The 16,578-nt window shown below is 27.3% G+C and overlaps 2 protein-coding genes across 2 annotated transcripts; one reads left to right on the top strand and one right to left on the bottom strand.

Moving 5' to 3' along the window:
• Positions 1 to 4,923: 4,923 nt before the first annotated feature.
• Positions 4,924 to 7,224, top strand: AK88_00315 (uncharacterized protein; the record flags this gene model as incomplete). The annotated part of the gene is made up of 2 exons (XM_012477966.1): positions 4,924 to 5,007; positions 5,173 to 7,224. 2 exons carry the CDS (start codon positions 4,924 to 4,926, stop codon positions 7,222 to 7,224), a joined length of 2,136 nt encoding a protein of 711 aa, XP_012333389.1.
• Positions 7,225 to 9,197: 1,973 nt separating this feature from the next.
• On the bottom strand, positions 9,198 to 14,715 carry AK88_00314 (uncharacterized protein; the record flags this gene model as incomplete). Its single annotated transcript, XM_012477965.1, has 8 exons — positions 9,198 to 10,937; positions 11,136 to 11,902; positions 12,047 to 12,205; positions 12,390 to 12,707; positions 12,849 to 12,911; positions 13,049 to 13,102; positions 13,229 to 13,804; positions 13,923 to 14,715. 8 exons carry the CDS (start codon positions 14,713 to 14,715, stop codon positions 9,198 to 9,200), a joined length of 4,470 nt encoding a protein of 1,489 aa, XP_012333388.1.
• Positions 14,716 to 16,578: the final 1,863 nt, after the last annotated feature.

Genomic DNA, 16,578 nt, shown 5'->3' with positions numbered 1-16,578 from the left:
TTTTCTATTTTTACAGATAGACTTTAGGAATGTTAAAAAGGATAAAAAAAGTTAAACAATTTTGTTTCTTGTGTTGTGCTCATTTCTTGTAGCTTCACTGACGCATCAAATCCAGACACTATTTTAAATAATTTTGTACCTTTTCAAAGTGTCAAATAAATAGTATGTTGCAATTAAATAATCAATTTTTTATTTTTTTAAAAAAATTGAAAGTTTTATTATAGCAACTTGTCATATATTTCTTAATACAAAATTTGTATCAAAATAATGACACAAGTGCGTCCTCAGAAAGAATCAATTATTAATTTTTATTCAAACAAATACTTTGGTTGTGAAGTTTACAAACAAATAGAAATAAAATATATAGGTACGTAATTATATATAAATACCGTTTTTATTTCAAAACGATTCAAATTAAAAGGTTACTTGAATTAATCTAAATGCAGTATATGTTTATCAAACATGAAATCTATATTTTATAATTAAAATTCTGTTTCATTAAAAAATATAGTTTAAATTTAAATATATATTGAATTAAAGCTTTCTAAAATTATTCCTACATAATTTTTTTGCTCTTTACGTTATAACCTTTTATTTTATTTTTTTTTTTTTATTTTATTTTTTTTTTTTTTTGTTGGCAATCACCTGACTTTTTATATTTGTTTAATATAGCCCTTGTTGAAGCATGTACCTTCATTTTATATACATAGAAGCCATAATTTATTCCTGCATCTACTTAAACTGCAGTTGTTGGCATCTTTTCGGTTTGGCCACCCCCAAAATATTAAAATATGTATGTAAAAAAAATATATATATAGAAATATGTACACACGGTATATATACTTAAAGGTATGCAAATAAAATTAAAATTAATATCATTAGTTTCTCACGTTAAATAATTCATTTATAACACGCCTCCAAGCTTCACAATAATCAGCAATTAATTATTATATACAGTTTCTGAAAAAAACAAAGCGCTTTTTTACCATAAAATGATTTAAAAGTTAATGAGACCAAGTTTCAAGGCGCGCTATTTATATATCATAGGACACCGTAACATTTCCTTTGAAAGAAAAAATATTTATAATGAAAGAAGTGAAAGAACACATCTATAAAGGAAATGGACCGGATTATATCCTTAGCCCAACATAGGTATTACACTAGTAACCTATACAAGTACAAGTCCTATTTTTGTTTTTTCACTTTGTGATAATCCAACTTTGTTAGAGATGAATATTTTTATCATAATCGAATGAGTATTTTTCAACTTATAGATTTAACGTATATTCCTAAGTACCACATTGAGGCATACAGGTTTTTTCATTTCATTCTTTTTATATACAAATGTCCTAATTCAGTGTTACTCTCATACAAGGAAATATAAATAAAAAAATAAAATATTGGCACTATTATGATTTGAATCTCTTCACAGCGTACTCCATGCATAGGTGTGTTAACTATTCTGTGTCATAAGGATTAGCATACTAGAGCTTAAATAACAGTAATATGTGAAATCGTACTAGTAAAAATATATTAAATGTAAACTGCGTTAAATAAAAAAAGGATAATTCTTCTAATAAAAGCATCCTAGCTCTTACACATAAATGAAATTTCACACCTAAGAACACAATATTAGTACAGCCGTTATTGATGTAGTTTATCCTTATCATTACATTTTCCTGTAATTATGATATTAGAATCCCCTGTTATTCTTAATCTTTTCTTAAAAGACATGTTTTACCTTAATTTATTCTGCTCTTTCCACTACATATATCATTACATTAAGCTACCCCTTTTTCATAAGCTCACTTTTATCAAGGATTGTACTATATTCACTTCCCTCCTGCTATTTCGTCACCACCTATCCCTTCTTATTTTTCATACATTTCCTGAATAAATATCTGTCCGTCACATCGTGAAAGATCATATTCTATATTTTTTATTAGCTATCATTGTTCCAATTGTTTCCTCTTTGCTGAAAATTCGATATATACATATATATATCTTGTTATAGTTGTGATGTAAATGCTCCGCATTATATAAATTAGTAGCGCCTACCTTTTAACGAACTGTCATGAGAAAGAATTAAAAAACTAGAAAAGTAAAACATCGGGACTATGGTTAATTCCCCTCAACCGCACGGCATAATGTCATTCATAAAAACCTATTTACATGAATTATTAATAGATCTCGTTTACAAACAAATCATATTCATATTAGTACAACGGCCTCAAAAAATATTGAAATTGAACGTATGTTGCATGTAAAACAATGCAATGGAAAATGTGTGTTATCATTATTAAGGACAATAAATCCTTAGTTTAATAAAACAGATATGTATACATCTGCTCACGTATCAATATTGAACGGGCTAAATAAGGTATAACCAATTATTATAGTAAGTCGGATTAACTAAACATATAATAGACATTTCAAGGTAAAGACTTCATTATATACTCCATAAAAAAAAACTATTCATATGATATATATATTTATATAAATTATGTGCGACGAACATATATTTCATATTTATTGGAAACATCTGGAACGATTTTCCCATAAAATCAATGCTCATGCTAAACAAGCACTATGACACTTCCTCAAAAGAGAAATATTTACAATGTCCATTGTCCCTGTAAAACATTTCTAATTCACCTGTTGACGCATTTATATTTTAGTATCCCCTTGTTTATCACTATAATGGCCAATATATATAGACGTCGCACCGTCAACATTATACGGATGAAGTATTCAAAAAAGAACGTTTGCATTTAAAATAATAGTACATGTCAGGGGGACAACACATAACCAAAGAGAAAATCACCCGGTAATTACACAATTAAGTTAAAATGACTGGTAGCATGGCCTACAAAAAAAAAAAAAATTCAATAGGTCCTAATGCTAATACCTAAATAGAGTAGTAAAACGATTGTTAAGAAATATTTATGGAAATAAACAGTGCGAAGAAGTTTTAAATTAAAAGCCAAATACTCGTTTCACCGCTTGTTATATATGGACATTCCAAATAATAGCTCAAAAGTAAACCTAACCCATGTAATTGATCAAAACATACTGTCCTTGTGAATATACAGTTTTACATAAAAAACCATTATCTATTTAATAAGACAACACAGTAAATACTTTTAATAAAAACAACATATGTTGTTAATGTGTTATTTTGTTATTAGAAATGTTCAGTTTTATTTCTACTGTCTACACTTTCTATAGAGAACTATATGATGTGATTTTCCTCATGTATACATAACCCCTCAAATAATTGATGTCCAAATTGGAAATACGCACATATATATATAATTTTCATAACAACATTCCATTTTTCGTCCTGTGCTTTATATACTCATATTTCTCAAATCGCATATTGTATAGCGTAATAATGCAATTAAACAAAAAAAAATACTTTAGGAGAATAAGTTCGGTCAGAAGGAATTACTTCACTTAATAAAAACTCAAACTATTTATTTCTATTATAACATTGAATTCTTATCATTTGTTGTTTAATTTAAATGTTTATGGGTACTTATTTTTTTTATTAAAAGTTATTTTAATCCACCCCACCGCTGTGTAATATCATCAAATTCAAGACATACTTCTCATATTAACAGGTGTTTATTACTTATATGTTTTTCCATTTTTACTCCTATAAATTGTGTGTTTTATACACCTTATAAACTATATAGTATTCATCGCTTCATAGAATATATATATATATAGGTTTATTTTATTTTGATTTTTAATTAATTTTGTATTCACATATGCTTCCTTTTTGTAGCAGGGCAAAGCGAAAATTAAAAAAAAATATATGGTTGGCATATGAAAAATATTTTGGAGCTGCATGAATTTATACTCCGTCCATCGTTGTTGGTCAATTTCGAAGGTTTCCTCCGTAATATAATGTAAACCGCTTTAAAAAACACTATTCTTTAAATGCTCATAAATAAAAATATAATATTTATAATGATAACATCTGACAAAATATAATAATAAAAGATTTACTAGAAGAACTTTTAATTTATTTTAACTTACATGTTTCTTAAATAATGCATTTGTTTTCTCCTATAAATTCATAATTTTATTCTTCTAAATAAATTACATTTTACAACATTTAAACTTTAATATAATATTAAATTATACAAAGTTAATTTTCACATAAATTTTGCCTGTGACGCATCGGAATTTATGATTATTATTCCCTATACGCATTTTTTTCTATTCATTTTTTCTTATCAATCCCTTTTGTAATTTATATACACTATTTAAAAATATTTTTATAACACGTGATTTATTTTATAATCTGAAAGTGGTGTACTTTTTATTTTATTTAAATTCTGAAATAATATTTTCATTGCCAAATAGTACCGTATTCACTTCCCACCCCTTTTAAAATTTATTTACATAAAAATATGTGAAGCACTTTTTATTTCATTTTATTATTCAATATATATCTAATAAAAAAGATGCAAAAATATATACTTATATTATATAATATTTTCGATTTTTCTGAAAAAAATAAATTTTAAGGGTTAAAAAACGTGTATATATATTTAATTCAGTAAAAGTAGATGGATACCTTCATACATACGGTTGATATAAGCAAAAAATTCATTATATATATATTTTGCCATTTTTTACTCATTTAATTTTATTTATTTATCATTCTTGCAATTCTTACCATAATAAAAATATTTTAATATATATTTTTATTTCAGTTTTCTGCTTGTTTATACATATATATTCTTGTGTGCGCATAATTTAGGAAAGTTGAAATGCTTATTTCTTTTTTTTATAATGTTGCCCAGAATATATGATATTTAGAAAAATGAACATTGAAATTTACTACAAATTTCACAATATATAAAAATACATTAACATTGTAACTGTTTTGGAAACATATAAGAGAGTCACATGAAAGGAAAAACGAACTATTCATCCTTAACTAAATTTTTCGCGGTTTCCTTTCTGGTGTGGGTATGCCAGTATTCTAATGAGGTATAATGCCAATTCGCGTATAATATTGTATAGTGCATTCTTTTTCTTTCTTTAAGTATATATGAGCACATTTTTGCGTATTTTTATTATGAAGCGAAAATTCTCCGAATATGTAAATATGCGTACTTTATAACACACATCAACTCATTTGCCTTCACTTTTTAGTCATCTGCCATCGGTAAATCAAGGATTGAGGAACATGGCAAAACCAACACATTAGTTGCAAGAGGTGGTAGGGTATTAAGGGAAGGTGGAGAAGTAATTGCCGAAGAGAGAAATATTTTCCTTAAAGAAAAATTGGGAGGAGTCATAGAATATGGACAAGAAGACACTGATCATAATTCCAACTTTCCAAAAGGGTTTAATATGTTAATACAGAAAGAAAACGTCCAAAATGGATTAAATTCATTGTTCAAGAATGAATACAAAAAAAGGCCAAAAAGCCCATATGAATCTGATTATAATGTTGTAGATGTACACAACACATCCAAATTTAATGACAACAATAAGAACCTTAAAGAGGATATAAATTTAATAGAACTTGAAGATTTTGAAAAAGTGCAATTTTTCCAAAAATTGAACAACAAACCTGCCGAAGAGACAAACCCATTTACTGTTCCTAATAAGTTCACAGAACCAAATAGTCCCCCCAACACGTACAACGAGTCTGCAAAACAAGTAAATACATCTGCTCCTACTGACAATGTCGAAGAGATCCACAATACTATTAATGTTAACACACAGCCTACGAATAAACCAAGTTCAATGGATTCTACACTGGACTTCTCAAAACTACACAACTCTATTAATGTTAGCAGACCACCTGCAAATAAACCAAGTTCAATTGATCCTACGCTGGACTTCTCAACACTACACAACTCTACTAATGTTAGCAGACCACGTGCGAATAAACCAAGTTCAATTGATCCTACGCTGGACTTCGCAAAAATACACAATGCATTAAGTTCTACCATGCCAAAGCCAAAAACGTCACATGTATACAGAGATAATTATTATTTTGGAAATGGATATAGTACATTAAAAGATGACTTTTACTATGATCAACTATTCAATAGTCCATATAAAACGGACAACTATGAATCTACAGAATTACCTCACACCTCATACAGTTTATATGATGATTCAATAAGATATGGGCATTATAAAAATTATTTCAATGATTTTAATAAAAATGGAACATATAATTTACCCTTTGATAACATGTATAACCATTCAGTAAAAGAAAACTATTTTGATTCAGGAAATAGAGGTCGAGCACATGTAGATAATAAACCAAGAAATGATTCAGGAAAACCATCATTTGATTTTTCAGAATATTTTCCCAAAGAAAGTTATGAAAAATATCCCAATGATATGAAAAAAAATCCTTATCCTGAGAGTAGATTAAGTACATTGACGTATGTCCAAAATATAGAAAAATTGCTTAATAAATTAAAATATTTTAATAATGTTGAAGCAGCAGTTGACGAATTAAAAAATGATCCTAGCTATAAAAAAATACTCGATGAATTGAAAAACGGTAACGGATTTGAAAAACTACTTTATATATTGAAATATTCCGGCGATTCTGAAAGAATACTGTCTGAATTCAAAGACAATGACAACATTGAAAAACTAATTTATGTATTGAACTATTACGACAAGAATTCTGAACCCCCAAAAAAAGAAGAATTAAAAAAAGAAGAATTAAAAAAAGAAGAATTAAAAAAAGAAGAATTAAAAAAAGAAGAATCAAAAAAAGAACAATTCAAAAAAGAAGAATTAAAAAAAGTAGCATCAAAAAAAGATCACAAAAAAAAAAGTAAATTGTCGTTTCTTAAGATCAAAAAGAAAAACATAATAGTGTGCATAACGAAATTATTCTACATGTTTGATAAAATGTATGAAGATCAGTTGTTAGATCTATTTAGTTCCGAGTCAGATGATGATTCTACAGGTAATAAAAAAAGTATTCGTATGCTGAAATACGTGAAGATTCTAATACCAATGGCTATTGCCGCAGGATTGATAACTGTTTTGGGTGTATTGAAACACGTTACCTACGTTATTATATCAGTCATAATAGTTGCTGCAGCAATAGGATATACCCTCTTTAAATTGAAGAAATGTCATCATAAGAAAAAAGTTGAAAGAATAAATAAAGAAAATGCACAAAAGGCATCAAAACCAACAATAATAAAAGTCGCTGCTTCCTAAAAATTAAGGCAAAAATTGTAATTTCATGAACCACTGTTTAAACTTTTTATAAAGCAAAATGATATAAATTTACATATAACATATTAATGTACAAACATCCCGAATTCTGGAGACATTTTCTTTTTCCTAATGTTCTCCTTTTTGTTCAATACAACTTGTACTATCATCCACTTTTATCCCGAATAATATAAATAAGCCACGTATTATATATTATTTATGTACATTAATAGTTTTGTTATATTATATTGGAAAAATGCTCTTTTTTAAGAACATTTTTTCTTGTTTTTTTTTTTTTCTAATATATATTTGTATGCAAAATGATAAACTTTAACGCTATTTAATCATTGTGTTCATATTATATGCACCTACATATGTCTCCTAGCCTTATTTCTATATAACTGTATTAATTTTATCTAAATTCATGCAGACAAAATTTTAACGAAATGTAAATCGTTTAAAAAAAAAAAAAACAGTCACTGTCTTTTTAATCTCTTTATGTGGGTACACACATTGGTACAATTAAGCATTTAGCAGTACACATTTAAGATAGCATTCTTGAATAAAAAAAAAAAAAAAAAAAAATTTAAATGCAAATAAGTTTGTTCACATAGAAGCAAATATACGCACTTCATAAATATTTCCTAGTTAATATAGAACAAATTGTTTTCTAAGAAATGCTTAAATTCTGTAGTTTCCACGTTTTGATAACCCTTGTTATATAAGAATACTTATATTGTGCAATTTGTGTTTATTCTGTTATAGTAAGTATTTTGTTTGTTACAGACGCTTTAAATAACTATGATACATTTAAGAATCGCAACCCATTTTTCCTTCATACTGTGCACTATATACTGATTATCTGTATTGAGTATTATTGGTTTCTGTAAATCTAATTGTGTGTGTTTAATCTCTCATTTTTTCATTTTACATTTCGGAATATGTAGCATAAAGGCTATTAAAAATGGTACATATTGTTCAACGTGCTTTATCTATGCTTTACTCCCATTTAGTGCTATGAATTATGAAATTAAATTCCACTAGAGGGTAGAGGAATTCACTTCGATGAAAACAGAGATACTTACATAAAACACATAAAATGATTCAAAATATACGAACATGTTGATCCTGTTTATGAAAAATATAAACATCAAAATTTAGTCACTTGGTATTCAAATTCACATTTGAACGCTGTATTTTTTTTTTAGCATAATTTTAAGTTTCAATTATATCGTTCGATTATACATTAAAAAAAAAAGTCTACAAGTGCACACTAACATGAACTCTCAAATACTGTAAGACAATAGTAATTATAAAAATGAATACTGTTAAATATATGATATAGTATGTGTTATCCATAGCAATAATATAATTTTTTTTTTTTTTTAATTTTGAAGTTGTATTTATCCGCGTCCCTCGATTATTGCATAATCCCAAAAAGGTAATCATGACGCCATTAATGCTACAATATAAAGGTTAAAAAAAAATACTTGTCTTATTAAAAAGATTGTGTCTATTTTAAAATTTCAACAAAATGATTATTTTTTTTTTTAACAAAAAGAAAAAACATAATGTGAAAGCCTAAAAGTGCTTATAAAAAAACTTCAAACGTTTATTAAATATTGTAAAAACAATATTTTTTTAAAAGGTTAAAAGTATACCAAATAGGAAAAACTAAAGCGAAAGTAGATTAAAAAAAAAAAAAACTTATACTAAAGTCTATTTAAACAAGAACAGGAAAAAATATCCTAAAATATTAGTACTCAAAATATTACAAAAGAAAAGGTATATATTTTTTCTAAGTAATATTTTAAAAAAAAAGTAAATATATTTACTATTCATATTTATAAGTAAATTCTAATTCACACATTTTGCATGTGTGCAATTCTATTATATAATAATAGCAACCAGGAAAAAGGATTTGCAATGGTTTCCACCGAAAAAAATATTATGTCATTGCGATCTAGCAATAATATTTATTCTTGTTCAATTGGCTTTCTTTTAATCATCAGTTTTTCATCGAGCATATCCTCATCTTCACTTAGTTCCTCTTCTTCAACTCGTACATTTAATTCATTCTGTTGATCTTCGTAACCGTTTACAAATTTTTCTTGTTTATCATTTTCAACAAAAGTTTCTTCTGGAGAATTCTTCGTATCTGTTTTCAGTACTTCATTGTTATTTTCACTTTCACTTTCATTTGAACTTTCTTTTGCACTTTCACTTTCACTTTCATTTGCACTTTCATTTGCACTTTCATTTTCACTTTCACTTTCACTTTCATTTGCACTTTCTTTTGCACTTTCATTTTCACTTTCATTTGCACTTTCATTTTCACTTTCATTTGCACTTTCATTTGCACTTTCATTTGCACTTTCATTTGAACTTTCATTTGCAGTTTCTTTTGCACTTTCATTTTCACTTTTATTTTCACTTTCATTTTCACTTTCAGAACTTTCACTGGACTCTGTAGGGGATTCTGTTTCCTCTTCTTCCACAGCTTCCGAAATTATATATTTTTCATTTAAGAATTTTTCTTTTTCATCCAGAGAATCAAAAAGTAAATTATCATCTCCATACAATGCAGAATCCATTTTCTGCAATCTTTCATATTCTTGTGGTGCTATCATAGGAAAATCTGCATTTAAACCTTGTATAATTGTATTCTCATTAATTTTTTTAGCCTCCAATCTAGCCTTCATTGCTTCTTCCAGTTTACCTTGTCTTTTAATATTTAGTATGGATTTCTCTGCAAACTTTATTATTTCATCTGTTGTAAATTTTCTAAAATATATTCGAACAATATTCTTAAGGTAATAATCAGCTGGAGTATTAAATCTATCCATAAAACGGAATGGACTTACGAAAAAGTAAACAACATTCTGCTGAAAGGCATAGTAACGCACAAAAGGGTATAGAGCAAAAATGCAAGACATTGAATTAAGTAATTCCAACCAAAGCATTTTTGTGAACCCAAACACAAATGGTGTCGAACTTGGTCTTAGACTTGCCATATGCTCAGTTTGTTCACCTAATTTCTTACCCATTGAAAAGGGAAAAGCAATTGGAGTGTCGAAATATAAATTAGTAATCATGTGCACAGTAACACAAATAGAGGGGTGAGTAGAACTATTTCTGGTAATTGTATTATACCAGTCTACAAAATCATTAGGAACAGCCTGAACTCCGGCAATTCTTAAACGTAAATAATATACAACAATGGGTAACATTTTTTTATCAATAAATCGACCAAGTTTCTTCTCAGAATAAAAACTAGGAGTACTTATAGCTTGATATTCACACAATTGGCTTAAATTATGTAAATTTAATAATGAATATATTTGTGAAGATAACATAAAATAATTCGATAAAATAAATGTTTTTCCATATTTTAATTGTTCTATCGGTTTTTTGGCATACGTTGGAACAAGACTATTTGTTATACTATCCATTATGCTACCATAATATATAAATGCATACTTCATAAATGCCTGTTCACTCAACGTTATCCCTAGCATATTAGGTTTTCCATATTGTTTATCAAGCTTATCTGCTGTATTACTTATTATTGCAACGAACATTGTTTGAAATGTGGAAAAAAATGTTTTTGAAAAAAATCTGGATGCCATAGAATTATTTAAATCTTCTAACCTTTCTTCTTTGCTCATTCTTGAGTAATTACTTGATACATTTAAAAAAAACAAATTATTAATACTCTGTAAAATAAAAAAGAAATTGATAAAGACCATGCAATGTATTTATCTTTATAAATAAGGATATATAGACAAATGGGTAATATTCGAAAAACTGCTAAAAATTGGACAAGAATGAGACAACAACAACTAAAACAAAAATGCATAAAAAGACTATTGAAGCTTGCTATATCTACACATATACTAATAAATGTATCTTACTATGCTATCATTTCTCCTTTGCACGTTAAAACTATTTTCAATTTTTCTACTAAGTAAATAAACAGTTTGCAAAAAAGAAATATCCGTAAAGATATGCTGGTTCAATTTAAAAATTGAAAGCAGTTCATTTGTAACTTCTTTTAAATATTCTTTATTAATCACGAACCCATATATCATACCATATTTATAGAAGTTTACAGAGTTACCCAAAATGTTATGAATATAATAGTATAGCCTATCTGAAATTCGTTTTGCTCTGGGAGTGGCAGTCAAATATTTTCTTATATTAAATATATCTGCTAAAAAAATTATATTCTTGAAATTTTCTAAATACGATTCGTACGAATCTTTCATTAGCATAATCTTGTTACTTATATTAAAAGTATCATGATTTTCGTATAAATTCTTTACATGCCTCTGATTAAAATAAGATTTATATGCACTCGTAATGTGCCTTTTTAGCATAACAGATACTTTATCAAATTTAGGTACTACCATTCTATCTGATCTGAGCTTTTCATGCATTGCTTTTCTTATATTAGGATCATCATAATTTAAAAAAAAGTAACCTAAATTAGAGTTATTATTCCATTCGGCAAATTGATTCTCAAGCACCAGAGACAGTGGATGCATGCGATACTCTCCTGGTCCTGGTTCATTTAGGTTGTGAAAAAAATCCAATTGTAAAAAGGAATTTACGTGAAGCAAAAACCTTACACTTTTTTTCATTTTCTCTATTGTTCCTACACTTAGTAATTTCTCTAACTCTACAAGGAGGGAAATTTCAAAATGAATATTGAATAATTAGAAATACATATTTACAAATAGATTTATAAGAACAAAGAGCAGACACCAAAAGGAAATGTACAATAAACAGGAAATAAATAGCATATATTTAGCCCATGTCTTACTTTCTACTAGATTTATAGCCAATTTATTTCGTACGTACAAAGTATAAGCCTTTTTTAAATACGATGGATACCAATAATTCGTTGTAACAGTTTTATTAAACTTATCTTCTTTCTTCAAATCTAAATACATAGCTTCTCCGATATCCTTTTCGGCAATTTCTATAAAAGAGAACGAGATGGATCATTTTGATTAATATCATGTCTTACGGACAAAATGAAGGAAAAATTACGGTTTGTCTAATATTTTCTTCATTATTAATGAAAACGTAATGATTCATGCTATCTATTTGTACTATTAATTTTTGGTTTTTTTTTTTTTTTCTCTCTATTGTTGCACAATTACTTTTATAGGACGTAAGCCTCAGTAGCAATAAAAATGTGTACCAATTTATATCGTTTGTTAAAAAATTGTCATATTCTTCATAAACACCCAAATTTCTTACTAATGTGCTTACGCTATTTATGCTAATAATTTTCGTAACAAAAGTGAAAAACTTTTGCAACATAGATGGTGCTTCTTCGTGCTTCGAGTTTATATATGTGAACACTCCCTTGCAAAGGTTGCATTTCGTTGATTTCTTTTCACCATAATCTTGGATTGAACTATCTTTATTTTTCGATTTTTGGGGGGGATGATATATTGAATTACATTTTTCAACACCTGAAAATAAAAAATTTTTTTTTATTCATAATTTGATCGTCAATAAAAATCTTATAGAACATGTGACATAAATAGTTGTCCTAATATTTCCATCATAACTACAAATCAGGGTAACGCGCCCCTTAAATATTTAAGAATTACATTGTAGTAAGTTTTCTATCAGATCCGTAAGCATGGATTCTTGATCAAAGGCTAACTCAATTGCTGCAGAGGAATCAAAAAGTGTAAACGTTTATGTAATCTTATTAAATTTCAATCAAAACGATTCTCTCCTGAGTATATTTATTACATAAAGGCATTAAATATTTACAAAAATACACTCCGATTTCAACTGTCTATACCGTTATAATATCCAGGCAAATAGAGGGCAGTTACAAAGGCCTTGTTTTCGTTGTCTGTAATAATTTAATTCATACATATACATATATGGTATCGAAATGAAAACACGGTGATACATAAGAAGAACTATACAAAGCATGCATCTGCACGTATTGCCACAAAAATGTGTTTTGGGGGATTACTTAAAATTCCAGTTAAGTTTAAAAAGTGCACGTACAAAATATGATTCATGGTAAATTTATTGTAATGTGTTGTAAAATAGAAATAATTTGTATATATGTTGTAAGCACTTATCGATTTATAGTAATCATTGTCAGTGTTCGACTGTGTCAGAGTATCATTTTCAATTAAAAATTTTTTGCTGTTATATATATTACAGTGATTTATATCATTACACATGAATCTGAAAAATTCGTTCCTTATATCAGTGTGCTCTTGCAAATAATGAGTTTTAAAGTCCTCTTGATATAAACCCGAAACTAATGAGTTTTGGTATTTATTAAAATGATGCACTAGAAATTCTAATATATTACACTCATCAAACGCTACTGTTCTGTCATCCTTCAAATAATCTATTCTTCGTTTTGTTTGGACATCATGAAAACCTTGTACATTACACATTGCATCGAGTACTTTAAATCTATCCGTCGTACTAAAACTTAAAATTTTTTGCCAGTTAAAAAATCTCACTTTTCCAAATTTAAAAAATTGTTCATACTTCCTAAGTGCTAATTGTAGAACAACGAAATGTCCCAATGCTGTAAAGACGGGGGGAAAATATATATATATATATACACATATGTAATGTATCACTACAAAAAATATGTTACAACATGATACACTCAATGTTTACAATATGAGAAAGGAATAGTTTACCTATAAGATTAGAACCAACTAAATTGTACATAGCTATTCCGAAATGACCAGCTATCGTATCTAACTTCTTCATAAATTCAATATTATCATTTGTCGTAAAAAATAAATCACTAGATTCCTGTATTTTGGATAAGTCTTCACCAATTATTATAGTTGAATACGCACTGTCATGGGGCTCGTTGATCTTTACACCATTAATATAATTTATAATGTTTGCAAAATACGATTTGGAATATTGATAAGAATCTTCCTTGCTGAATTCTTCATCCTTAGGATAAAATACAGAATTCAATTCTTCTAGTGCTTTTTTTAAATCTTTTGTTTGCTCATAGGCATACATAGGTATTAACATAAGTTTCGTTATTTTTAATGCCTTCAAAAGCAACAACTTCCTCTTAATTGAATCCGCCTTTTCTGAATCATAGTTTTGTATTAATTGCTGCCTCGTAACGTGTTCATATTTTACTAAATCGTGGATATCAGCATCTGGACGTGGTACAACCACCTTAATTGGGTTGTCACTATGAATATTATGTGTAACTATCATAAAATTAGACATATTCAGGTATTCATTAAGACTTTGGTTTAACACGGGTAATAGCACATTATCATATTTTAATGTTTGTATTATTAACCTTTCTAATCCTGTTAAATTGTCGAACATTTCCTTATTCTGGACAACATAGTTTAATTCCTGAAGATTCTGCTTTTCAATCCCATTGCCGATTACATTTTTACTTATAAATAAAAGAAGGAACAGCAAAAGAACTCGTATATTACGCAATGAAATCATTTTTTGTAATACTTTTTCCCCCAAATAATGTTTTAGTGTGTTAACTCATATTAACTTATGTTAACCTTTAAAATGTTGCAAAAATTATCAACACCAAAAACATGTGAAAACGTATTAAATAATATAACCTCATGAGCAAAATACAAAAGTACACATATATGGAAATATATACATATATATACAAACTTTTTTTTTTTTTTTTTTTCTGTCCACTAAACAAATATTACATATTTTTTAAGTATGCTACACATTTCCAGATTAAGGAATATCGACAAAAAATATGCACATTTGGTGTACATATAAAATTTTTTTTTCACTTATACATTATTTTTTTACCTTCTCAGAATTATGCAAATGAGGGCAAATTTTTTTTTTTACTTAAATATATTTGTGGCGTTTTATGTCTGAACATAGTAAACTTAATGTTTTATTACAAGCATTTTTTATTGTGTAAATATTTTTAAAGAAAAACAAAAAAATCTATGTATATTAATAAAAGCAGAATAAATATATCGTTTTTTTCATTTATAAGAGAGAAATAAGTAAAAATATGGTGTATACACAATTCAATGTGTATTATGGTGCCTTTCGTAAATCAGTGAAAGTAAAATGATAATATTTTCCATTAAATATGATATATGCACATTTGGCATTTTTTTTTGGGGGGTAGGAATTTTTCAAAAATATTTATTTTTATGCATATATGCATTTATTTTTTACTCAAGACAGTTCGGTTTCATTGCACATTTTTAAAACAAATAATGCTATTTCAAGGGGGTATTTTTTATTTTTTCATTCGAATTTAAAAAAAAAAAAAAAAATGTACATGTGGGTTGTATATTGTGTTGCGTTAACAAAAAAATTATTTAACCTAAACAGGGGCTAATTACATGTAACAAATTTGAAATTTTCCTTTCACTATTTTAAACATATAAACAGTTAATACAATGCTGCCGCACAAACATTGATAAAAACTTAAGTAAAAAAAAATTCATACGTAACCATTTGGTTATTAGCATTTTAAGGAATGATTTTTATATTAATTTAACATTTTTCATTATGATATATTGCTACAACTTATTATAGCATCAATTGCGTTTGTGCTTTTTTGTAAGTTCACATGTTATCTTAATTTTACTTATTTCCCTTTTTGAACTTTTCAGCTGTCCGATCTGTTGTTTAATCTTATGATATATGTATTCACTTATTTTATTCAATTACATGCGTCAATTTTTATGTTCATAATATAAATCATTTTAGTGTTCCGCATATATCCCGTATGATTGATATTTTAATACATTTAAATTCGTTTTTTTTTTTTTTTTTTTTTTTTCACATTTAGTTTATTTTTGGAACCTTGTTCTTATTTACATACTGTATAAATATCAGTGTGCACACAATGTGTATCAGTGCACGTGTTCCTTGTCATTTCAATTTACTTATTCATTGTCTATTTATATAATTATTGCTTTCACAACACGGATACAATAATTAGTACAATCGTCATATACAGACAGTTGCACCTAATTTTTCGCCCTTTAATTCTTATCATTATGATGAATTTTATTATCATATTAGATTTGGGCTACCTTCACCCTTTTAAACTTTTCCGCCACCCCTTTTTTCCTCTTATATGTATTCTCCTTTTCAAGTGTATACTATTCTGCGAGGGAAAATGGTACAAAAACTTATCACACATATAGTAGTTCCCCTATCTATAGTAGAATGCGCGCATTTTGTGACAATTCATTCATATAGCACTATCGTTTTATATAATATTATTTTACAAGCGGACGATTATGCGTAACCCTTTTCAGAAAGTCATAAATGTATTAAGAACTTAATAAATAACCTCGATTTTAA

Source organism: Plasmodium fragile, assembly GCF_000956335.1.
Source record: "Plasmodium fragile strain nilgiri unplaced genomic scaffold supercont1.2, whole genome shotgun sequence".
Taxonomy (NCBI): domain Eukaryota; phylum Apicomplexa; class Aconoidasida; order Haemosporida; family Plasmodiidae; genus Plasmodium; species Plasmodium fragile.
This window is presented reverse-complemented; position numbering and strand designations above follow the sequence as displayed.